General features: G+C 36.1%; 3 protein-coding genes, 1 non-coding gene and 2 pseudogenes across 5 annotated transcripts; 1 reads left to right on the top strand and 5 right to left on the bottom strand.

Annotated features, from left to right (window-relative positions):
• Positions 1-329: 329 nt before the first annotated feature.
• On the bottom strand, positions 330-3,092 carry LOC103327749 (protein disulfide isomerase pTAC5, chloroplastic-like; annotated as a pseudogene).
• A 4,836-nt stretch (positions 3,093-7,928) lies between these two features.
• Positions 7,929-11,126, top strand: LOC103328686 (protein trichome birefringence-like 4). The gene is made up of 5 exons (XM_089053439.1): positions 7,929-8,938; positions 9,339-9,534; positions 9,818-10,011; positions 10,096-10,254; positions 10,343-11,126. The coding sequence occupies exons 1-5, from the start codon at positions 8,025-8,027 to the stop codon at positions 10,722-10,724; spliced, it is 1,845 nt and encodes a 614-aa protein (XP_088909565.1). The 5' UTR covers positions 7,929-8,024; the 3' UTR covers positions 10,725-11,126.
• LOC103327462 (peroxidase A2-like) lies at positions 11,047-12,861 on the bottom strand. Its single transcript, XM_008229830.3, has 4 exons — positions 12,507-12,861; positions 12,012-12,215; positions 11,765-11,930; positions 11,047-11,658 (listed from the first exon to the last, which is right to left on the bottom strand). Exons 1-4 carry the CDS (start codon positions 12,777-12,779, stop codon positions 11,204-11,206), a joined length of 1,098 nt encoding a protein of 365 aa, XP_008228052.2. The 5' UTR covers positions 12,780-12,861; the 3' UTR covers positions 11,047-11,203.
• Positions 12,862-14,326: 1,465 nt separating this feature from the next.
• On the bottom strand, positions 14,327-16,124 carry LOC103328781 (peroxidase 15-like; annotated as a pseudogene). Its single transcript, XR_016123189.1, has 4 exons — positions 15,897-16,124; positions 15,587-15,776; positions 14,938-15,100; positions 14,327-14,858 (listed from the first exon to the last, which is right to left on the bottom strand). The product of XR_016123189.1 is annotated as a peroxidase 15-like (transcript).
• Positions 16,125-19,339: 3,215 nt separating this feature from the next.
• LOC148921285 (small nucleolar RNA R71) lies at positions 19,340-19,446 on the bottom strand. The gene has a single exon (XR_016123426.1). It is a non-coding gene; the product is annotated as a small nucleolar RNA R71 (small nucleolar RNA).
• Positions 19,447-22,880: 3,434 nt separating this feature from the next.
• LOC103327561 (peroxidase 15-like) lies at positions 22,881-24,612 on the bottom strand. The gene is given in 5 exon segments (XM_008229931.2): positions 22,881-23,075; positions 23,077-23,444; positions 23,524-23,686; positions 24,043-24,231; positions 24,351-24,612. Coding segments are annotated over 5 exon segments (975 nt in total). The 5' UTR covers positions 24,564-24,612; the 3' UTR covers positions 22,881-23,033.
• Positions 24,613-26,097: the final 1,485 nt, after the last annotated feature.

The following is a 26,097-nucleotide window of genomic DNA, read 5'->3' on the forward strand; positions in this document are numbered from 1 at the left end:
TACTGGATTTGGTTTTCATCTTATTAAGGTAAAAATTGTTACCCCAGCCAACAATCACAGAGAAATGGGAAAAAGCACAGTAACTCCATGCCAAAAATTGTTAACCCTTGGCCTTGCTTTGCCTTCCATTACACGAGGACATAGCGTGTATTCATAACAATTGGTCTATTGAATTATTGATCAAGTATTAAATTTGCCGACTGGCAATTTCCCTTTTTATCTTTCTCTTTAATTTCCAAGTACAATGTCAACTTGTTTTTTTTTAATTTTTTTATTAATTAATTTTTTATTTATTTATTTTATAGTACAAGCAATAGTCTAAAAGGGGAGGGGGATTTCTCACACACACACACAACTATGATGTCGTGGTTCGAGCATGAGATCTCTGGTTTGCAAGTCATTATTCTTTTTCACTGAGCTAGACCCCGTTGACTTATATAATAAACAGTGGATATACATATGATTTTCTGCATTTGTTTATAAATGCAAACTACCATTAATCACATGTACTAAAGCATAAAACTGCACCTGTCTTTATGGGAAGATATTTTGATACCTAAGCTACTGTTGCCCCTTCACATACGTCGCAAATTGGAAACCCATGACCTTCACAATATGGACATTTTGCTCCCTCTTCCACCCAATCCAAGAACTGCTGTCATTTAACAAAATAATTAAAACTTCATCCTGGATGGATAATGCTAGAAAATGATAATATTAATATCTGTGTTTGAAACCTCTAACCTGTTCTTCAATGTTTGGCTCGCCTGTTCCATCACATTCTGTAACAAAGAAATACAGATAAGCTACCAAGGGGACTGAGGATAGTTGAAACAAAATATGCAAAAGTACAAAAATAAAACTAATGCATATCATCATCAAAGCCATTGGTGTTCAACATTATATTTAAAAATCAGATCAAACAAAATAAATATACAAATTCATAGTATGGGTGGATTTAGAGTACTTCTGCAAAAGTTTAGCGTAGCATGGCAATGGTTTATAAACTTGAATATAGTGACTAAGACAGGAGACAAACAGGAGGTACCTGCGCACAATAAGCGACCCTCCCCTCGACAAGTGAGACACCTTGTTGTGGTATTCATTGTCTTGCTTTCACCTACTTTTTTTTTGTTCCTACTAAGTCTAGACAAATCTTTCCAGCAGTTCTCTCCAAGGAGAAAAACACGATGCTTAGATACCTCTACTTTTGTAACGCCTTCTTTCACAAGTGTTTGCTGGACCTCTGAAATTTGTGTTCCAGAAGTAACTGCAGCTCCATTTGTATCTTCCCAAACAACATAACCCACGCAACCATTTAAAGAATTACAATGTTTCAGCCTATGTAGTGGTTTGCTATAGCTTATACGAACATGATCCGGTTGCTAGCTCAAGGCCAACCAGGAGAAGAAAATCAGTTTACCAATATAATCAGCTTCATTTATTAGTATCCAAAATAAGTTACGGTGTGTTACCAGTTACCACAGCACATTACGTCACTGTCATATCATATCGCATTTATTTGCATGTTAAGTGATTGTCTCGTGAATCTGGAACCAAGAAACTGATGTCCGAGTTTCTTGAAAATAGAGTCGAGCTTCAGTCCGTTTCTCAATTAAGTAACAGAGCTTCTTGGTTGGTACTTAGTACTGTTTGATACAATCTGGTTGAAGAAAATGAAGGCTTAGTTCACTTCAAATTGAACCATCAAATGAGTTTTTGGCTCCTCTTGAGGAATGCAAGTAATGACTTACCAAACATTATGTTCAGTTCCAAGTGAGGAATGATATATTGGTACTGAAACTTAAAACATCAACGGCTTCCACTTAATAAAGGCTAATGGTATGTCGTCAGAAGGCTATACTTTTTGTGTAGCAGTCAGAGTACTCCCTTTGTTATCCAGACCCTCAATTTGTGCCACCATACGTAATTGTTCAAGAAGTTATGCAGTCACTATGCCATCTTGAGGGGCGTCTAAGGAGGCCTGTCAGACAAGATATTACAAGTTGACTAACATATATTTTGCGTTGTGAAATTTTTGTTCAACTTGATGATTCTGAAATTTTACTCTTCATGCATTATACATAGTAACATCTAATGATAATTGAAACTTACTTGCCAAGTCTTGACAGCACGTTCGGTCCGCTTGAAAAGCTGGAAAACTCCATGTCTTCCTCACCAAAGTAAAATCCTAGTTTTTGCGATGCTTCCTGTCAAATAACAAGAACATTATATTAGAACAAGTCGAAATTACAAATATTACATCCAAAAACGAAGCAAACACGAGAAAAGGAAATAACCACAAAACCCATTCTACAGAAAAAGAAAAAAACAAAGTTAACAACTTTCTATACTAAAGAGAAAGTTAATACCCCCTTGTAAGTCGTAAAAAACTGTATACTGCTCAGTTTTCAATTTGCCAAATTTAAAAGTACCATTTATAATTCAAAGACAACACTAAATCATAAACAAAACACAGGAAATGAATGATAGACTCTGAAAAATCAAAACTCGCATTTCAAAAGCAAGCAGACCTGCATAGCTCGGACCTCTTCACTCAAAGAATTTCTGCTCTTCTTCTTCTCCTTCACTTCTGGCAGACACCTCCTCAATCTCCTCCTGAATATGGTCTAATTCTACGGCTCTGGAACTCGACCTTGTCTCCAATATCAGAATTTTCTCGGTCAAATCTGCAACAAGCCGGTGATGTGGGGCTAGGCGGGCGCTAGGCGGCTACGCAGGGGCTAGGCGGGTGCTAGGCGGGCGCTAAGGCGGCTAGGCGGGGCTAGGCGGGAGCTAAGCGGCTAGGTGGGGCTAAGCGGGCGGCCTCCTTGGCGGGTTGGGTCTTTTACGATGCCGAACACGGAGGACGGCGAAACCAAGAAAACCAATCGGAGCTTTAGTTTGATAGAGAAGCGAAATGGCTGTGACTGCGAGTTCAAGCTTCGTGATAATATTTAAAGAGTATAGCCGTTCGGCTATACTCTTAAAATATTATAATACGTTAATATTTAAAGAATCTAACCGTTCGGCTATACTTTTAAAATATTCGAATGTATTTACCCTTTAAATATACATTTTTTTCCTATCATTTTAAGGTCTAGGGCTAAAATACCACTTTAGCCCATTGGGCCAGATTTATTTCTTCAATTATTTTATTTATACAAGCGATATTAGGGAATTAAAATTTAAATTCTTTTTGATAGCTCTCATTCTAATGATTTCCAACTATTAGCCCATTGTGCAAGAAGTAGGCCAAAAAACAAAAGTGAAGAAACAAATTTTATATTTTCAAATTATTTAAATTTAAAAAATAGTATAGCCGTGCGGCTATACTATGTATATCTTAAAATAAAGGACACTCCTGGCCCCCAAGTGCCACGTGTGAAAAGAGTAAAGCCTATTTTTAAAAAAATAAGGAACACGAGTACAGCCGGACGACTACACACATTTATTTAAATTTTAAAAAAGTATAGCCGCTCGGCTATACTATTATATAAATAAAAAGACCAGCCCATGGCCCAAGCCCACGTGTCAAAGACGACTGGTTATACTATTTTTTTTGTGCAAAATGAGTATAGCCGCAGCGATACTATTTTTTTAAATTTTTTTATATTTATAAAAAGTATATATATTTTTATTCAGTAATACGTGTATAATACGTGAATTTTGTGTGTCTTAGTGTAATTTTTGTAAAAAATACGTATATTAAACATGAGAAATATGTGCGTACGTGTATAATACATTATTAAATGTGAAAGTGCAAAAATCTTTATATGGGTAAAGATCAAAGAGGGACGATAGATACTCGAGTAATGGCATAATAGTAATGGATAGGGCTCTTGGCCTATGGAGAAATTGAATTAAGACACCCAAACGATTTCACAAAGGACTTAATAAATAGAAATTAATTACTTTGTGTTCCTTTTCTTCAATCTTTTTATATTAAATAATAATTCAAATATAATTACTAAGCAAAATAATTTAAAAAGGCTAATATATTACTTGATTATGTTTAGTAAATTAAAGAAATAGGCCAAAAAACAAAAGTGAAGAAACAAATTTTATATTTTCAAAATATTAAAAATAAAAAAGAGTATCGCCGTGCGGCGATACTTTGTATATCTTAAAATAAAGGACGCTCCCAGCCCCCAGGTGCCATGTGTCAAAAGAGTAAAGCCTTCTTTTTTAAAAACGCGTACAGCCGCACGGCTATACCCGTTTTCATAAATTTAAAAAAACGTATAGCCGGTCGGCTATACTATTATATATATATATATATATATATATATAAAGAGCCCATGGCCCATGGCCCGGGCCCATGTGTCAGAGGTAAAGACGGCCGGTTGTACTATTTTTTTTGTGCAAAACGAGTATAGCCGGACGGCTATACTATTTTTAAAACCTTTTTTTTAATTTTTTTTAAATATTTATAAAAAGTATATATATTTTTATTCAGTAATACATGTATAATATGTGAATTTTGTGTGTCTTAGTGAAATTTTTGTAAAAAATACATGTATTAAACATGAGAAATACGTGCGTACGTGTATAATACATTATTAAACGTGAAAGTGCAAAAATCTTTATACGGATAATAAATTTGGAAAAGTAAAAAAAATCAAAGAAGGACGATAGGTACTCGAGTAATGGCATAATAGTAATGGATAGGGCTCTTGGCCTATGGAGAAATTGAATTAAGACACCCAAACAATTTCACAAAGTACTTAATAAATATAAATTAATTACTTTGCGTTCTTTTTCTTCAATCTTTTTAAAATAAATAATAATTCAAATATAATTATTCAGCAAAGTGATTAAGAAAGGCTAATATATTACTTGATTATGTATAGTAAATTAAAGAAGTAGGCCAAAAAACAAAAGTGAAGAAACAAATTTTATATTTTCAAAATATTAAAAATTAAAAAGAGTATAGCCGTGCGGCTATACGATATATCTTAAAATAAAGGACCCCCCCCCCAGATGCCACGTGTCAAAAGAGTAAAGTCTATCTTTTTAAAAATAAGGAAAAACGAGTACAGCCGCATGGCTATACCTTTTTAAAAAAATTAAAAACAATTTAGCCGGGCAGCAATACTATTATATATATAAAAATACCAGCCCATGGCCTAAGCCCACGTGTCAAAGAGGTAAAGCCGGCCGGTTATAATATTTTTTTTGTGCAAAACGAGTATAGCCGCAACAGAATATTTTAAAAGTATAGCCGCCCGGCTATACCTTTCTTGGTTTCTCTTTTTTAATTACTTTGTTTAGTAATTATGTTTTAATTAGTATTTACTTAGTGAATAATTAGTTTTAAAATATTTGATTAAATGAAAATTTAAAATTTTAAAAAATAATTACCATGTATTAAGTTAATCAAAATATTTAATTCTTCACTAAAGAAACAATAATTAAAATATAATTACAGATGAAAGCAATTAAATAAGGCCCAAGGGTTATTTCTTTAGTTTAAAAAGTAGTTAATTAGGTTTAATTTTAGATGACAGAGCCCAAGAGCCCCAAAGGCCCAAGGCCCATCTTTTGATTAATTAAATATATTTAACCGAAAGAGAAAACCCACAAACCGCTCAATTGAGCCACTTGCATAACCCAATCGAAACTATTCTATCTCCAAGAGTATATCTTATAAAGACTTTCAAGGAATTCTAGTTTTCCAATGTGGGACTAATTTCAACTCAAACATGTTTACCGTGTCTTGCATAAACCAACAATAGATATAATGCAGATGTTCCACATTTACCAAATGAACAGCAATTGGACCCTTCTTGGTTAGTTACAGGATAACCCCGATGACCAAAATTTATTCCTTCACATTGAATATTTCTTTGTTGGGAAGAGAAAACATTATACTGTTAGAATACTAGACGGATGTGATTTCTTCACAGTTGTTGGCATTGAAAATCCTTTGGATAGATGCTTGGTAACAGTTGATCAAGATGAGAAAGTGAGTATGCATCAAATGATATGTGATATGGGAAGAGAAATTGTTCGCCTAGAATCCAAGGAGCCAGCGAATCGTAGTAGATTGTGGAATGATAAAAGATTCCTTCAATGTATTGAGAGAAAAGAGTGTAAGTATCATCCCCCTCTTATGCATGTGCAGGCATTTTTTACGGGTGGCCTATATATCCTTGTTGTTGCTTGCTTATCCAAATGTTTCTTCTGTTTTGTTTTGTTTTGAAATTTGTATTAGGGTACAGAAACCATTGATATGCATATGCACTCGTTAAACACTCCTTGGGGAAACTCAGATGAGGAAGTCTTGGAAACTAGTGCATTTGCAAGGATGTCCAAACTAAGACTACTCCATCTTAGTCGCGTTCGATTCAATGGTTGCATTGAAGAATTTCCGAAAGGATTAAGATGGTTGTGTTGGCTTGAATTTCCTTTGAAATCTATACCCAGTGATTTTCCTTTGGAGTGCTTGGTTTATCTTGAAATGCCTAACAGTAAATTGAGACAAGTCTGTAAGGGAATCAAGGTATGCTACTCCACACTTGCCATTGTCTTTTGTTAAATGTGGTTTATGATTAATTTTACATGCATAAGACTTAACTCCACACATTCTTTCTTTCTTTTTCTTTTACAGTACCTTCGCTCTTTGAAGACCTCTAAGTCATTCCCATAGCCTTACTGAAATCTCTAGCTTCTTACTGGTCCCCAATTTAGAAAGACTTGTTCTTGAAGATTGTACGAGGTTAGTTGATGTCCATGAGTCTATTGTAAACCTAAAGAATCTCGTTTGCTTGATTATTATTTAATGTAAACCTGAAACAGCAATGATAACAACAAATTCACAGTTAAAATACAGAAATTTCCAATCTCTCTAATTACTAAACTTCACAAAATCAGTCACAGGTTAGTGAAATTATCCTTCTCAAATGAAAACCATACAAAAAGACAAACTAGTCAATAACAAATACAAAACCCACCTTAGAATCACTCGTTTTGCGCACAGAACCGAATTGGAAATCCCAGAAACACCTAAAGAAAAGCACCGAATTTTGTCTGTGAGAGGATTGAGAATGAAGAGGAAGTATGTGAAAAAAGTCAGAACCGAAACCAAGAATTAGGGTTTTCTAAGGCCCTTAAGGAGCAGAGGAGAAGAGAAAGACGTCGATTGAAGACATGAAAAGAGAGGGAACTAAGAGATTGTTGAAGGGAGAGAGCATTATGAAGAAAGCCTCTCTTTCACCTTCAAGAACCCCCTCAACAAACCATTGACTGCAGAGAGAGAACGAGAGAGTGCTGCTTAGGTTTTAGCGACAGAAGGAGAAAGAGAGTGGTGGTGGTCGATGGAGAGAGAAAGCGCTGAGAGAGGAAGAGAGAACTGTGAGAGAGAGAAAGCTAAGACAGAGAGAGAAGTCAGAAGTGTGCCAATAACTCCACAATAGATATGCTTTTATATGGAGGGCACTTAAGTAATTTCAAGTCCCCAAGTGATTATATCAGAATAAGTGCCCTTTTGACATTGCTTATTTGGGGCTATAAGTGATTATTTTGAAATTTTTGAAAGCCCAACCTGTTTGGTAAAAGATAATAACATCACTTATTTGAGAGAAAGCAATTAGGAAAAGCAGGTGATGAGCTACTTTCATTTTTTATTATTATGCAGAATCAATTTTGAAGAGGCGTTAAATTTAATGAAACTTTCAAATTCCAAAATAACCCTTTTTTTTTTTATTACCAACCGCACTTCTAACAAAAAATTTACCAAACGTCAAATTGCTTTATCTCACAACTGATTTTTTTATAGCAAATCTAACAGTGATTATTTTTAAAGCACATCATATTTCCCACTTTCTTAGACCCTCAAGTGGTTTAACCACTTCAACAGTTAAAAAAAAAGGCATTCCTGAAGACAAGTGAAATGAATCTTCCATCATTAACCAATTACTCTCCCTGGGGGCCAAAATTAACAAACTAAACTGAACCTCAACTCTCAGCTCTCTTCTCTGTTCTCTCTCTCAGTCTCACTCTCACACATCTCACAATTCACAATGGCAGATTCCCCAACCCAGACAACTCCACAATCCATAAAGCACCAGCCACCCACAATCACAAAGGCAGAGCCCAAGCCCTTGCTTCCTTCATCAATCTTCTTCAACTCAAGAAGAGCCCCCGCCCTTGCTTATGGATTCTCATTTGTCTGCATTGCCTGCACTCTCTTCTTGGTTTTCAACCCATCTGGCTACTCTTTCCCTTTCGGCTTCAAGAACATCTTCCATGCCTCCTCCTTCTACTCCTCTTATGCCCAGACCCCAAACACCCCTTTTGAGCTTTCCCGGGAAAACCCATTTTCCGGGAAAAGTGAATCTTTACCACATTTGGAAGAGAGTGGAAGTTTGAAGAGTGATCATCAGATGGGTAACGCTCAACCACCCAACCCCATTCTTTTCTTGTCTCAAGACTCCAATCAGACGTCCAAGAACACTACAATCCAAGTTTCTGGGGAACTGGAGGGTTCAAAGAGAACAAATGAATCTTCCTCGTCGTCGAATGAAATTGAAGTTTTCAAGGTTAATGCCACGGAAGCTAAGCCTGTGGCTGTGAGTTCTCAATCTTTCTCTAAAGATCCTAATGGAAAAGATGGTTTGGCAAAGAATGGGGTTTTGGGGCAAGCAGAAGCAGGAAGATCAAGCTATGTTGCATTGACGTCGAAAGAGAGTGATGGTGGCAATGAGGCATTGCCTGACTCTGAGAAGCAAAGCAAACAAACTGGGCCTGGTTTGGATTTTTGGACGAATGATTGTGACATATTTGATGGAAGATGGGTGAGAGATGATTTGTACCCGCTTTATGCTCCGGGGTCTTGTCCTCACATAGATGAGTCTTTCAATTGTTTTCTTAACAAGAGGCCTGATAATGGTTACGAGAAGTATAGATGGCAACCAAAACATTGCAATCTCCCGAGGTATTTTTTATTTGCGGGGCTCAGGGCTGTTTTCACATATATTTGAAGTATGTTTTCTTTGTATTATATTTTATTTGGGTTCACTTCTAATTTAAGGTTTTACTTTTAAACAAACTTTGGCTGTTGTGGCAATTTTATACTTGAGTTATAGCTGGTTTTCGTAAGTGCAAAATTCTTGCTTGCTTGCAATTAGTCTTGTAAGGATCAATATAACAATTACTTGTTATATCTGTTGAAAGTTCAAAATGAATTTCATATAGTGTTCTGTTCTGTGGACTAATGTGTGTGTGTGTGTGTGTGTTTATGTTTTATGCTAATGCATTTGCTAGATTGTTTCTGTTGAATAAAGCTTGTTGGTTCTGTTTTTGTGATGCTGGTTTCCAATGAACTTCCTGAGCAGGTTGAATGGTAGGAACATGTTGGGATTATTGAGAGGAAAGCGTCTAGTTTTTGTTGGTGATTCTCTCAATAGGAATATGTGGGAGTCTTTAGTTTGTCTCCTCAGGAATTCAGTGGATGATAAGAGCAGAGTTGTTGAAGCCTCTGGTAGGAGCGAATTGCGTACAGAGGGCTCTCATTACTCTTTTATATTCAAGGCATGTTGTTCATCATCCATTCTCTGATTTGGAATTCATAGCCTGATAAATTCTTCCTTCTTTCCTTTAGAGTTTTATTTCGTTTTGACCAGAGTGAATGAGAAAGTTCACACGCCTGGAACCAATACAGTGGATTTCCATTTCAAACATGTAGGAAAAAACAGTTATCTAAACAGCCCAATGGAGCTAAATTTTTTGCTTTCATTTATATCCCATGTTATCTGAACAGCTCGATGGAGCATCTAAGTTAATATTTATATTTTGTTCTCAAATGGATCCACAGGATTATAATTGTTCAGTGGAGTTCTTCCGATCACCATTTCTAGTTCAAGAATGGGAGATGCCAGATGCAAATGGATCGCTAAGGGAGACACTTCGCCTTGATTTGATCGAGAGGTCCTCTGATAAGTACAAAAGTGCAGATGTTCTCATCTTCAACACAGGTCACTGGTGGACTCATGAGAAAACTTCCAGAGGGTAAGACCCATTCCCCCTGTCACTCTGTGTCATTGATTTTATGAAACTGGCCTGGAATACTACAATAACATAATCATATTGCAGGAAAGGTTACTATCAAGAGGGTAGCCATATCTACGTTGAATTGAATGTTAAAGAGGCATTTCGGAAAGCTCTAATGACATGGGCAAGATGGGTTGACATCAATATAAATCTTGAGAAAACTATTGTTTTCTTCCGGGGCTATTCGCCTAATCACTTTAGGTAACCATATGAAGTAGTTTTAACTTTCAGAACCTCATGGTTGGTTAACAAATATACAGCATCTTAATAATCTTTTTACCCTTCACAGAGGTGGAAGATGGAATTCTGGAGGTCAATGTCATGGTGAGACAGAGCCAACTGCAAAAGAAGCAAACAAAGGAAAATATATGTCGAAAATGAGAATCTTGGACTCGGTAATCATAGAAATGAAGACACCAATCTTCTATCTGAACATTACAAGAATGACTGATTTTAGGAGGGATGCTCATCCATCAATTTATAGAAAGCAGAATTTCACAGAGGAGGACAGAAAATCTCCTTTGAGATACCAGGATTGCAGTCACTGGTGCCTCCCTGGTGTTCCTGACACATGGAACGAGCTTCTATATGCTCAGCTCATTAGACACAACCAGAAGCAACAAAAACAGCAGGCATCAAGAACAGCAGGAGGGGAGACCCTAGATAAATGATAAATCAGATGCCCTGTTTATATGGATCATGTTAACAAAGATTTGGAGAAAATGTTTTCTGTCGTATTTCTCCATAGAAAAGTAGGAGAAAAAAAGTTATAATTAGGGAAGGTTTGTACATGCTGTATAAATGATTGTCTTTGAACATGTGGGAAAGAAGTGGAGAATAGTATGGTTTAGTGTGGATGTAGGAGGGGATTGTTCTCCATTAGCCACTCATGGTCTTTACATTGTAAATTTCATACTTAATTTCTAATGACATGATAGTTTGTAAACACAAGTCTTTGTAATTTAAGCTTATAATATCTTTGTGCAATGGATGTGGTTGATAATTGTAAATCATGTCATAGCTTTATTCAAGACATTTCATAGAAAGAGATGAGCTCGTAGCCATATAAGCTTGAACATGAACTTGTAGCCATGATCATTATCGTATCAGGCATAAAGCTTTATTAGTTTTACATAGCCATAACTTTTTATTAATACTCCGCTATCAAAGTAGCAGATGATCCATACGAATCTCCATTAACCTTCCTGCAGTTCAATCGAATCTCTCCATCAGTTCCGGTCAGAGGGCTTATATTCCCCATTTTAATCATGGATTTCACAAAGCTCTCAAAGAAGGCGCTCTGATTAACGCTGAAGTTGTTAACAATGTTGATCGTATCAGCCCCGGTGGTCGAAAACAGCTCTTGATCGCTTTGGAGAAGGCCCTTACGAACTTGAAGATTAGAGAAATACTTGCCGTCGAAAGTGTTAGGTGTTGAAGGATCAAAGTTAGCTAGCACACTCGCATTCCCGTTCTGGGGGCATAACTCTCTCAGTGTTTCTAAGTAGGTTGAGTTTAAGGTCGGATCAGGAAGGCCTGTGCTGTTGAAGTCATACAGTCGATTGCTGAAAGATTGACATTTAGCACGCCCAAATGTGTGAGCACCTGTGAATTATATATTATATCATATGCATGTCAAATGTTGTCACTAAAAAGCAACACACATATGTATATGGTTCCTTCAAATGTTTTTTTCTCTTTTCTTACTTACCGGATAGTGCAACCAGATCAGTGGTGTCGAGGCCTACAGCTGCGAAGCTGGCCTTGAGTTGGTCAAGGGTGAAAGTGGGAGGTGGAAGGGCTTCGTTGGCAGCCGTGCGATTCGCTGTTGTGCTATCCCTTCTTCCTAAGAGAACTGTCCATGAGGGGCCTCCAGACTGCAACCATAAAATTAATTTCAAGAGGAGATCAATATAGAAGAACAAGATGAAGGCATAAATTGTTTTTGAAATATGTACCAAAGAAACAGATTCTTCAGCTGCAATGGCGAGAATATCAGCACAGGAAACAACCCTGGGACAAGCAGTCTCCAATGCAGTCTTGATGTTGTCCACAACATCAAATCCTCTGGCTGAGTTGTTGTTTGCAAATGCTGCTTTCTCGCTGTCTATGGTACTGGAAGTGCTGCTACTGTTGTCCAACAAGATTGATCCATCACAACCCTGAAATTAATACAACCAACAAGTCTTGTGATCTTCCCAACAATATATTCACTAATGTTTTCAAATATCTAAGTGGTTGCTTAATTATGTTAGGATAAATTTTGTTCGTTTTCGAATGATTAATAATGGTCGGTGTCCAAATTCCGAAATTAGTTGTTTTAAGTTAAATAAGTTCTTCAGCTTAAATCTAAGCTCATCAGTTTGAGTCCTCGGATGAATGGAGCATTTGATCATGAAGAAGAAGCATGTACTTAGAAGTAAAAGTAAAAGAGCAGGAGATGAAATATGTACGTTGACGAAGCAGTCATGGAAGTGAAGCCTGGTGAGGCTGGCAGCAATCCGGGGATCTGTCTGCAAAGCCTCTTCAATGACAGCACGCACAGTGCTTGTGGCATTTGGGCAGTCTTCATCATAAAACGTAGGGCTCAGCTGGGCCTCGCCATATCCTGCACCTGCACACAAGATTAATAATATCGCAAACAAAATACTTACCGATATTTTAATACTGCGATTATTCTGAGAAGCAGAAGAAGAAGAAGGAGGCATTTTCTCAGGTAGACTCATCTCTTTAACTGATATTAATCAATGCATATGAGAGAGCAGTAGTAAGTAGTTCTATATATAACCTAAGCTTTTATTTATAGCGTGACAAATATTTAAATGGTATCGAGTACCTATATCAAATTAAAAATGGGAACACGTACGTTATGCAGATGAGTCACGGTCTGCTGTTGCTTAACTTTCGATCTGAGTATTGTATCTTAACAGATCACTGTTTCATAAAATCAAGAAACTAAGCAATCAAGGCTACAATGATCAGATTGGAACTTAATTCATATGAAGACAAACATGAGATTGATCATGCCTTAGTTATAATATCTCTAGAAATTTAAACCTACTACGTACAACTACTCTGGTTTGATTTTTCGTAATTAGTATGAAGTTCAAAATGAGTTGAAATTCAAATTTATTTACCCAAAGAGAAAAAAAAAACTTTAAAGTTTAAAAGGAGTTGTATAATTGAGGAATTTATGCCTTTCGCTTCTTTTTTCTTCAATAAAAAAACACATGTGCCTTTACTTTTTTTTTTTTTATCAGAAAGGAAAAATGCGCTTTTACTTTAATAAAGTGTGTTGGACCGCCAGAACATATGCCTATTTTTTTGGACATGAGATAAGAGTCAGAGTGGTGATGCTCATATGCAGTGGGGTTATATATGTCTAATATCAGTGAGTCAGTCACGTATTAAGTTTACCGAAAAATGTATCCACTAAAAATTGAGTGTGTATAAAAAACTGTAGATTAGTAATTTAGTACCGAGCAATACATTCTCCTGCAACACATAGGCCTCGTTTGTTAAGAAGGACTAGACTAGACTTGTGTTAGACCAGAATGTTCCATTACTAATTGTAAATGTACAAGGAAAATCTCTCATGATCTTAAGTACGTATTTATATTGGATGGTGGTTATAAGACATACATGCTCACTTATGAGGTATCGATAAGACACTGTTCACTTATAATTATGGCAAGAAAGTCCACGAAATTAGGTATCGATAAGACATACATGCTTTTGGAAAAGGTTTAACTTTGAGGTTTATTCAAAATTCATTAATGGGCTCGGAAAGGAGATTTCGGAATATTCAAAATTTGGTGCATTCATATGCACACGACAAGCTATGAGTACTAATAAATTACTAACAGACCACAGAATTGATATGGCTCTGTCACTTATTTGCATGCCAATGGGGAAGATGACTGGTTGATCAGTTTCCGTGATTGACGATCGAGGGTTGAAGACTTGATGTAAAAACTATTTTCTCCTTTTGGGAAAATAAATGTATTTAAAATAGTTTAGAACCCCTAAGACACGTTTTAACAGGCATGTGATCATGTTTTGCCATGCATCATTATGCATATCATGGTAACATGGACAAATATTGGGCCGCTAACTGGGAGGACATTTTTAGGGTATTATGTATGTTTTCTTTGGCCCCAGTCTTTTGATATTCAACCAAGCACTTACCAGCAGAAGAAGAACTGGTCATGAAGCACCGCGTCCGCGTGAGTTTGATCAACACACGTTTCTTCCAAGTTTCCAAAATTCCTTTACTTTATTTGAATGTCCATTGGTATGCCAGGCAGTACCAAGACATATATAGCAACATGCATGTTATGATGATGTTTTACTTTTACACCATGCATATACATGGACAACTACATAATATGATGATTTCAATTGACTCTTTTGCAATCAGACCTAATCTCTCCATCACTGCCCGTCAAAGGTCTAATGTTTCCCATATTGATCATGGACTGACCAAAGCTATCAAAGAAGTCGCTTTGGCTATTAGAAAAGCGGTTCACAATGGCAACAGTGTCTCCGCTAGTTGAGAATAGCTCCTGATCCGTTTGAGAGCCCGCGCTTGTTTTGGAGGTTTGTGAAGTAGTTGTTGTCGAACTCGTCACGCGTTGATTGGTCAAGGTCCGCCAACGTACCTCCATTGCCGCCGTTAGGACATATTTGCCGTAGCGTTTCTAAGTATGTTGTGTCTATGGTCGGGTCGGGGTTCCCCGTGCCACTGAAATTGTACAGACGGTGGACGAAAGTAACACATCTTGCCCGCCCAAATGTATGAGCACCTGAGAAACCAAACGGTCACATATCTTTGCAAATTTATAACTAGAACAGTTATATTATAGCTAGTGATCAGTTATATACCTGATAAAGCAACCAGATCAGTAGAATCTAATCCTACGTCGCTGAATTTTTTTGTAACTTGCTCAAGGTTTTCAAAAGGGCTTGGAATGGCAGTGGTACCAGCTCGGTTGGCTGTCCTACTGTCTCTTCTTCCCAATTGAACTTCCCACGTTGGGCCTCCATTCTGCAACATTCATAAATAAGCCTATAATTAAGGACAAGAAAGAAATATATATATAAGAAACCATGCATATACATCTATAGACTTGTTCCGTAATTATATTATCTAATTCTTGGAGTAATTCTTTTATGTTCCGATACACCATGTGACTAGTGTACTTAGAGTATAAAAAATTATCAACCATATTCCCAATTCATATATAGACTTGTTCATTTGATGCTTCTGATGACTTGGTCTGAGTTTCACTAAAACACCCAAAATGGGGGTTGAAATTATACTCAAGCACTATTTAAACATATAAACACACCCAAAATATCATTACTCCATTTATAAACACACCCAAAAAGTTGACTTTGAGGTTGATTTTGGGTGTGTTTCTATGTTTAAATAGTGCTTGGATTTTTTTATAAATACATGTTTAGGATTGGGTTTATTTATAAATTTGTATTAAAATAATATATAATTAAGAATAATATGTATGTATGTTACCGCAGAAACCAGTATTTGAGAAGCAATTGCTAAAATGTCGGCACAGGAGACAACACCAGGGCAAACATTCTCGAGTGCAGTTTTGATGTCATCAACCACATCATATCCATCTGTGGATTGATTGGGAACGTGCATCTTTCTCACTCTCTATGCCATCTGCGCTGTCCAGCATAATCGAACCATCACACCCCTGCATCTTCAATTAATTAATTAGTATTTCACACGATTAACATTACAAACATCTCATTATTTAGACAAATCACAATTTAACACATATACGAAAAGAATTTTCTTTTGTGTTTTTACTTACGTTGACAAAGCAGTCGTGGAAATGAACCTGGATGAGTTTAGCACCAATACGAATATCATTTTGTTGAGCTTGCTCCACCACACCACGAACAACGCTGGTTACATTTGGGCATGTGGTGGTATAGAAAGTTGAGCTTAGTTGAGCGTTGGAATTTCCCAACACACAAATAGTAACAAGAATAATTGCTGCTACAATTGAAAATGATGAAGACATGATGGTATGAGGAAAACGAATTTAAGAGGTTGCTATAGTTAGTAGCTCTAACTTGGGAGATGAGATGGGATGATTGGAGACTAATACCCTTATGTAGGGAAAGTATATTATTATTAGGTGAGACGGTGCACTGAATTTTGTGCATGCTAAGAAAATATGATCAAAGAGATCCGACCGAAGTCCAGTGGAGGGGGCAAATATTTTACTGGAGATATATGTATGTATATTTCAAAAGTCCAATGTCAATAATCTTGTGTCTATTCTCCGTTTCCGTGGTCTTTGTATCCAATAATTAACAATTTAGCGGAGCAAGAATTGGTCACGAAGCAATGATTGTCCACTAATAGCGGAGCCAGCAATTCTATCAAGGAGGGTCAACCTTAAATAGGTTTATAATTATATTAAACTTCGTTTTTATAAGAAAATATATTTAAGAATTCATTATAATGATTAAATTTCAGTATCACAAATTTAATATCTTAGTAAGTATAACCCAAATTCTAGCAACCTAAAAATAATGAAAGAGCATCAAAAGTTGATTTTAGATAGAACGAGAAAATCAAATAAAATCCATAGCACACACATATAAATGACATATGAAGACATGCAAATAAATATAGATCATATTCATGTTTATTGTAGACAATGTACATTTGCAAGAAGGGTCAACAGTAAATATAGCTATAAAACAAATTGGATAACATAGATAAATATAATATTTTCAAAATGTGAAGGGTCAAGTGATGATTGGTCCAATGTTGTGCACTTGATGAGGGGTTTAAGACACTTTTTTTCCAAGTTCACAAATGCCTGGTTTTCAGATCCATATATATTTTGGAGAAAATATTCCTTAAATTTTCTACATAGCACGCATGAGTGTGATCAGATTATACCATGATGATAAAATAATATAAATTATTATACCATCAAATAATATAAATTATTATACTTAGTTTTTGTTGGAGAATTTGGTTTAAAAAAAGACTTATTACTTTATTTTCTCAATTTTCAGCTTTCCTAAAGCAAGTAATTTGTTTTCAACGGAAATATGACATTTTGGTGGAGTTTTAGTATGAGACTAGTTGGAGATGAAAGCTAAGATCTTGAAGATGATTGTGGAATTTTTCTAGAATATTTCAGAGCAGCCAATGAGAACAGTCTTTGAAGTTAATTCAGCATAAGATGCAATCCCATCAAAACTGTGCTACTGTGGAAGAATGACTATTTGAAGACTTTCCTAATTTTTCCTCAAGGCGTGCGATATATGGCTGGAAAGGATAAGACCAAAACCTAACAATTTTACATATTTTTCCCGAATTTTCTTAGGAGAAGAAACAACCCCAAACGTGCATGCAAAGTAGCTGATGTGTTATCCCAGTCCAAGTAGGAAGAGGAATCAATTACTTACTCATTTTGGATTTATGTTTTAATTAGGTTTTTCTTTATTGTTGGGCTGCTGTAAAAGCCCAACTAGGGTGAGAATAGACTCGGGGTGTTTTATTTAAGCATGAGAAACAATTCCTTGAGAGACACGCAAAGACTAGGAAGAAATTGGAGAGCCGGAAAGAGTACCGCAATTGGCTAAGTTTGATTGTTTCTTCCTTGTGTTTTTGTTTATGTCGAATTCTATGATTATATGTAACTAATTTTCTTTTGCTAGGGCACCTTGTATGATAATCTAGTTTTCTTATTTTACCTATCTATTGATTGCCGTTTATGTTGGATTCTTAATATGTACTTCATAACTTGGTTATTATCTAGTTTCACCATCTTGATTTTTAATTGAGTTAATCAGATGCAAATTAGAGCAAATACCATATTTAATTTAGGCTTGCTTCTTGTGATTAGGATTGTAATTTGTTAGGGTAAATACCATACTCCTAAGGTTTACATGCTTGTTCGAGGTTTTCAATGATCTTATAATGAAATTCTATATATGTGTTTATATTTGACCTAAATACCATAGGCGAATTGCATTAGGAATATACGAGTTAGTCTAAATACCATATGTAATTCATGAAAAAGGAAAACTAAGTGGTACACAATTGGTTGTTAATAGGTAGGTGAATAAGAGGCTTGATCGGATTACTAGTGGTGAATTCATTGTCCAGTGCTTCTCAAGAATTTCTCATTCTTGTGTTTTCGTGATTTCCTACTTGTTTTGTCTTTTAATTTCGTTGGTAATTAAATCATTCTTTCAAAAACCCCTTTTGTGTTTCGTGAGTAGCTACGTGTTTAATTTCTATTTATATGATTAGAGTAGTTAAAGTATTTTGTGAAATAAATTAGTTAGCTAAGTGGTAGTTGAATCAATCCTCGCGGGAATGATTTATTTGCCATACTATATTCGATTGACCCTGTGCACTTCGAGTATAATTTGTTTTAGACTAATCTTTATAATCTCCATTTTTTAGGTTTTAAAATTCACAACAAGTTTTTGGGGATTGGCTTTCAACTCGATTTAGTTCAATCTTAATTTTGCTTTTTAGTTTTTGTTTTATTTCATTTTTTAATTATTTATCTTTATTAATAGTTACTTTTCATTTTCTTAATTTTTACTTATTTATTTTGTTTTTATTTATATTTATTGGAAATTTCAGGTTATTGGAATTGATTATTTGTGCTTCTTCTTTGTCTTGTTTATTAGGTTTGACTTAATGTATGACTGGAAGACGCTCTCAAGGTCAAGACCTCATACCATTTGATCCTGAGATTGAAAGAACAGTTAGGAAACAAAAAGGCAAATTCACTCACTTACTGGAACATTCAAGAAGACGGAGGTTCCGTTGAAAATATAAACGAGAAGAGTGACAAGAACATTGAGGAACAACAATTAGTGCAAGAGGAAGCAATGGAACAAGCACAACCTACTCAAGCTATGAAGGAGTACTCCATCCCAACTCTTTCCAACACTCGTCATGTATTGTAGTACCAGAAGTTGAAGCAAATTCATTTGAACTAAGTCTGGAATGATTCACTTGTTACCATCTTTCTATGGCAAGTCGAACGAAGATCCTAACATGCATATTTGGGAATTTTTCGACATTTGTGGCACTAGCAAGATCCTAAATGTCTCTGATGAAGTGGTTAGGCTGAAATTGTTCCCGTTTTCATTAAAGGATAGAGCCAAAGCTTGGCTTTACTCACTACCTAGCTGAATCCATTACTTCATGGGAGGGATTAGCTTCAAAAATTTCCTCCAGAAATTCTTCCCTGTGCAGAAAATGAATTAGCTTAGAAGAGATATCGTGCATTTTAGCCAAGGAGAGCATGAGCCATTCTACGAAGCTTGGGAGAGATTTAGAGAATTGCTGCAAAAATGCCCTCATCATGGCATTATTGATTGGATGCAGATGCACTTATTTTATGAAGAACTTACGACTACAAACAAACAAATGGTTGCCTCTGCATGTGGAGGTGCATTGATGGAGAAGACACCTCAAGAAGCATTTGATCAATTTGATTTGCTTGCTAATAATAATCAACAATGAGGCAGTGAGAGGACAAAGAAGGCAGGAGTTCATGAAGTTGACACCAATACTGCGGTTACTGCTCAAATTTCAAGCCTTGAGAAAAAAACTTGAAACTCTTACGCGTGCTGTTATTCCACCTTATCCACAGCAAGTTTGCGCCATTTGTTCTGACCCAACTCATCCAATGGAACTTTGTCCATCTACTATGCAAGGTTCTGAGCAAGTTCTCCAAGTTAATTTGTTTCAGCAACCTCGGAATGATCCATATTCGAACACCTATGATCCGGAGGTGACGTAACCACCCAAATTTTTCATGGCGTAACTAACAACAACAAGCTACCTCTACTTGTCCTATCCATCACCAAGGGCAGCCTTCAAGTGAGCCAAAGAAACCAGCGTTTGGAGGACTTAATTGCTTAGTTTGTACAAACTTCTCAATAAAATCATACTATGCAAGCATCCATCAATAAATTAGAAACTCAAGTTTGCCAACTTGCAACTATTGGGCATGAGAGGGTGCAAGGCACATTCCCAAGCCAACCTGAAATTAATCCTAGAAATTCTGAGCATGCCATGGCTATTAGAACACTGCATAGTGGAAAATCTTATGGTCCACAAGAGAATGATGCACCAAATGCTGGCCACGCTGAAGATCATATCAAGAAGAGCGATGAGGATGTGGATATTACTTCTAACAAGCCAAAAATAGTCACACCTACATCATCTAGCTAAGCTTACCACATTTATATACCATATTGTGTATCACATCTTTAATAAAGATAGAGTCTAGTACAAAATAGGGTATGCCTAGCTAGCATTTTCCTTTAAACAGTTGGAAAATAAAAACCTTCATGTTGCTGAGTTCAGCATATTGTACATATCACCTTTTGTTCATAAATGACTTAATTTAGGACAACTTAGATGGTACATAGGGGTTTTTAGACAAGTTCTTTACGATTTATTCTTTCCAGTTAGATCGTTTTAGCTCTAGAGTTGATTCTAGGCATTATTAAAAAGCTTTACCCATATTTCATTATATTGCTAATCAAAATGACTCTCTATGTATTTTTTAATTGATCTAATAAAATACTATTGCTTGTGTGGTCAAAAAGAAGGCTACCTACTTCGTTACAAGTGTGTATATAAAAGGATCACTTTGATTAGTTGGCTGGCTGAATTTTCCAAGACGATATCTGATGAGGTTTTCAGCTGAATTGCCATCTAAGCTAGGAGCCAATAATAATTAATGACATGATGGAATAATAGCATGCATGCCAAAAAAAAAAAATTAAGAAAAAGACAATAAAATATTCTTTTTTGACAGCATTTGAAACTGTTATATTCATATCCATCACAAATTAATTTCATGACCTTTTTTTTCAGCTGCTGAATTTTCATGCAAGGAAGGAGCTAATAATTAATTAATGCTAACTCAACTTTTCTTGCCTAGCACACACGGAAGTCAACTTCACAATTTCCTTCTAACAATTAGCTTTTCTGTTGTAAATCGGATTTTCTATTGTAAATCGGATTGTATTGAGCAAGTTAGCACACGTGTGAAAGCCCAATGCCTACACGTGCCACACGTCACTCAATAAGTGTTGTCCACGAGTTAGACTTGAAAATTTGTCACACGTGCAGTGGCGTGTGAGAATGTGAAGGTAAAGAGTTCCACATTGGAAAGTTGAGAAACCTAGTAAGGGCTTATAATGAGTTGGGCTACTTCTCTCATTACCAATTGGTTTTGGGTGGAATCTCAACTTCCTTCAGCCTAACCTAAGGCCTTATTCGGGCTCTCTCCCTTATTCGGCTCCTAGCATGGCATACTATTCATTTTTTTGTTTTTTTCACAACTTTGTTTATTTAAACAATTAATTTGGATAAATTTTCTATTTCCTTTGGATACATTTCTCAAATTTGATAAATTCATTTCAGAACATTTCCAACAGATAAATTACCTCTACATTTGAATTTCCAGGATCTGCGCCACTGTCATCTCTATCTGTCTAAATTTTTCTATAAAACCAGAGCTGCTCATACCTCCCACACCATATCTTCTCTGCATCTTCATTTCTCGATTTCATTTCTCAGATTTTAGATTTCATTCTCCATTCTCTTTGGATCCTTGCAGAGAGAACTAGATGAGATTCACCGGCTGCATCAATCACATGAATCTGTCTCCCTGATGTTCATTTTCGAAAGAACTAGAATGCAACCCCATCACCACTGGCTTAGGACCGATTACAAAATTTCATGCTGATCAATTATGCGTAGAATTCCTGAAAGGGGATTCGCATGACTGGCGATTTTTTTCTGCAGCAAAATTCTAGGCCCAAAAGAAACGGCTACCCAATAGCATTCCCAAAACGATAACTGTCAGCCCAATAATACGTCTTAACTATTGCGCCCAGTTTACAAAGGCTTTTCCCAGCAGCCTGGAAATGTAAGTGCACAATTTTATTTTCCTCGTCTCGTTTGTTTTTTGGCCCATTCTCTCTCTAATTTTTATTGAGAGTAAGATAAATACATTTGGGCTTTAAATCATGTGGTGAAAAGATAGATACATGAGGTATTGCCCAATGTGTTTTCGTATAGTATCATTTCTCCTATTTCAGGTAGGTTTATTTATAATCATAAGTTGTCATATCTGAAGTCTTGTGTCCACAAGAGAAAGGATCATGAGGTTTTTCACTGCCACATACATTTTTCATAAAATAATTTCAGGTGGAAGGGACAATAATTTTTCAAATGTTGCTAGCTCAACCATATATATGTATTGTTTTCATGAATTAACCAGTCTGCAGTTATTTCTGATCTCTCCAGCAGACCCAGTAAGAGGACTTATATTCCCCATCTTGACCATAGAATCAGCAAAATCACTGAGGAAAAGCCTAGAATTAGAGCTATAGCTTAGGACCAAACTTTTGGTGTTTGTTGTCACAGCTGCATCACTGGAAAACAGAATTTGATCAGAACCAAGAAGGCCCTTTCCATTAATCAAGTTCTGAAAAAGTCAAAAAGATCGGCTGAGTTTCGATCAAAAAAGAGTCGGATCTGAGTTTCGATCAAACGGCGCGGTGTTCTTAAAATAGTGAAGAACCCCTAAGACACGTTTTCGTGAGTTCAGATCCATAATATAACATGCATGTTATGGTCATGTTTTGCCATGCATGCATTATGAATATACATGGTAACATGGACAAATTGTATGGGGCCGCTGGCAGGTTACTGGGAGGACAATTTTTAGGGTAATGTATGTTTTCTTCCAAGTTTGATCAACACACGTTTCTTCCAAGTTTCCAAAATTCCTTCACTTTATTTGAATGTCCATTGGTATGCCAGGCAGAACCAATACATATATAATAACATGCATGTTATGATACATGGACAACTATATAATACTTGAGCCTTAATTATCTTTTGAGGCACAAACAATTACAGTAAGATGATTTCAATTGACTCTTTTGCAATCAGACCTAATCTCTCCATCACCTGCCCGTCAAAGGTCTAATGTTTCCCATATTGATCATGGACTGACCAAAGCTATCAGAGAAGTCACTTTGGCTGTTAGCAAAGCGGTTCACAATGGCAACAGTGTCTCCGCTAGTTGAGAATAGCTCCTGATCCGTTTGGAGAAGCCCGCGCTTGTTTTGGAGGTTTGTGAAGTAGTTGTTGTCGAACTCGTCACGCGTTGATTGGTCAAGGTCCGCCAACGTACCTCCATTGCCGCCGTTAGGACATATTTGCCGTAGCGTTTCTAAGTATGTTGTGTCTATGGTCGGGTCGGGGTTCCCCGTGCCACTGAAATTGTACAGACGGTGGACGAAAGTAACACATCTTGCCCGCCCAAATGTATGAGCACCTGAGAAACCAAACGGTCATATATCTTTGCAAATTTATAACTAGAACAGTTATATTATAGCTAGTGATCAGTTATATACCTGATAAAGCAACCAGATCAGTAGAATCTAATTCTACGTCGCTGAATTTTTTTGTAATTTGCTCAAGGTTTTCAAAAGGGCTTGGAATGGCAGTGGTACCAGCTCGGTTGGCTGTCCTACTGTCTCTTCTTCCCAATTGAACTTCCCACGTTGGGCCTCCATTCTGTAACATTCATAAATAATATATAATTAAGGACAAGAAAGATATATATATATATATATATATATATAAGAAATCATGCATATACATCTATAGACTTGTTCCGTAATTATATTATCTAATCTTGGAGTAATTCTTTTATGTTCCGATATACCATATGACTGGTGTAACTAGAATATAAAAAATTCTCAACCATATTCCCAATTCATATATAGACTTGTTCATTTGATGCTTCTGATGACTTGGTCTGGTCCTCTTGGACATATAAAATATAATGCAAATACGAATAATACTCCATTAATTAACTGAAGTTGCAACTAAAATAATATATAATTAAGAATAATATGTATGTATGTTACCGCAGAAACCAGTATTTGAGAAGCAATTGCTAAAATGTCGGCACAGGAGACAACACCAGGGCAAACATTCTCGAGTGCAGTTTTGATGTCATCAACCACATCATATCCATCTGTGGATTGATTGGGAACTGCATCTTTCTCACTTTCTATGCCATCTGCGTTGTCCAGCAGAATCGAACCATCACACCCCTGCATCTTCAATTAATTAATTAGTATTTCACATAGTTACATTACAAACATCTCATTATTTAGACAAATCACAATTTGACACGTATACGAAAAAAAATTTCTTTTATGTTTTTACTTACGTTGACAAAGCAGTCATGAAAATGAACCCGGATGAGTTTAGCACCAATACGAATATCATTTTGTTGAGCTTTCTCCACCACACCACGAACAACGCTGGTTACATTTGGGCATGTGGTGGTATAGAAAGTTGAGCTTAGTTGAGCGTTGGAATTTCCCAACACACAAATAGTAACAAGAATAGTTGCTGCTACAATTGAAAATGATGAAGACATTATGGTATGAGGAAAACGAATTTAAGAGGTTGCTATAGTTAGTAGCTCTAACTTGGGAGATGAGATGGGATGATTGGAGACTAATATCTCTACCCTTATATAGGGAAATTATATTATTATTAGGTGAGATGGTGCACCTCAAATCTCTAGGCATTTTGTGCATGCTAAGAAAATATGATCAAAGAGATCCGACCGTTGAAAATTCATATATAGGAATCTTCAGATGATGTGGCCCTACCCTACTACAGGAATCATGAACTTTTCTACGTAAGCTTTAGTTAAAGAATTTTCAAAAGTCCAGTGGAGGGCGCAAATATTTTACTGGAGATATACGTATGTATATTTCAAAAGTCCAATGTCAATATAATCTTGTGTCTATTCTCCTTTGCCGTGGTCTTTGTATCCAATAGCTAACAATTTAGCAGAGCCAGAATTGGTCACGAAGCAATGATTTTGCATTTGAAGGGTGTTTAAGACACTTTTTTTCCCAGTTCACAAATGCCTAGTTTTCAGATCCATATATATTTTGGAGAAAATGTCCCTTAAATTTTCTATGCAGCATGCATGAGTGTGATTAGATTTACCATGCGTATATTGGATTGGTAGTGTGTGTATGTGAGAAATCTCCAATCTATTGTAATTTAAACTATAGTTTATATTAGACTATCGCCTGGACCAAAATTTGAAGAATTTAATTATAATGTTAGTTAATAGTGTAAGCTGTTGACCTCAATGATTAGATCAATAATTAGTGTTGATATATTTCAACATGAAGTAGCTAGCTAGAGCAGTCACGGACGTTTCTTTCTGGGCTATACTTGTTCAAATATTGGATATATGCGTTGCAGGAGATCTAGGATTCTAGAAATTCTGTATATGTAGTCAATAAAATCAAAAGACTACAATTAGTTTTTCAAACCGCGTGGTATAGTTGTGGCCACACCCACACCACATCACTTTAATTAGTCTCATGATCATCTCATCTCATCTCTCAAAAGGGATGATCTAATCATTCCTTAAAATATACTAATTATATATATATATACAAGCTCGCCTCCTAAATTTGACTACAACGTTCTTTGATCTATATGTATAAATATTGTGCAAATTCAGAATAACATCCATCCTTGAAAAATGAAAAATAAGATAAAATAAGAGTCAGCAATTTTTGCTTTCCAGCCTCTCCTTAATTTGACTTTATTATCTCATTATAGTAATATCTAATGGTTATCCGGTAATGCTAGCTAGGCTTACCACATTTATATACCACATCTCTAATAGAGGTGGAGCCTAGTACAAAATGTGTGGTATGCCTAGCTAGCATTTTCCTTTAAACAGTTAGAAAATAAAAACCTTCATGCTGCTGAATTTAGCATATTGTGTATATCACCTTGTTCAGAAATGACTTAATTTAGGACAACTTTAGACAAGTTCTTTACGATTTATTCTTCCTAGCTAAATCATTTCACCTCTAGAGTTGATTCTGGTCACGGAAGAAGCTTTACCCATGTTCGTTATATTATTAATCAAGATG

This window comes from Prunus mume, linkage group LG1 (assembly GCF_029339155.1).
Source record: "Prunus mume cultivar Tortuosa linkage group LG1, ASM2933915v1, whole genome shotgun sequence".
NCBI classification, from domain to species: Eukaryota; Viridiplantae; Streptophyta; class Magnoliopsida; order Rosales; family Rosaceae; genus Prunus; species Prunus mume.

Excerpts from the sequence above, each read along its gene's own strand:
- LOC103328686 (XM_089053439.1), top strand. The coding sequence starts at position 8,025 with ATGGCAGATTCCCCAACCCAGACAACTCCACAATCCATAAAGCACCAG. Across the intron at positions 8,939-9,338 it reads AAACATTGCAATCTCCCGAG|GTTGAATGGTAGGAACATGT; the intron begins GTATTTTTTATT and ends CTTCCTGAGCAG. Across the intron at positions 10,255-10,342 it reads TATTCGCCTAATCACTTTAG|AGGTGGAAGATGGAATTCTG; the intron begins GTAACCATATGA and ends TACCCTTCACAG.
- LOC103327462 (XM_008229830.3), bottom strand. The coding sequence starts at position 12,779 with ATGAGTCTACCTGAGAAAATGCCTCCTTCTTCTTCTTCTGCTTCTCAG. Across the intron at positions 12,216-12,506 it reads TCCATGACTGCTTCGTCAAC|GGTTGTGATGGATCAATCTT; the intron begins GTACATATTTCA and ends TATTAATTTCAG. Across the intron at positions 11,931-12,011 it reads CTGAAGAATCTGTTTCTTTG|TCTGGAGGCCCCTCATGGAC; the intron begins GTACATATTTCA and ends TTATGGTTGCAG.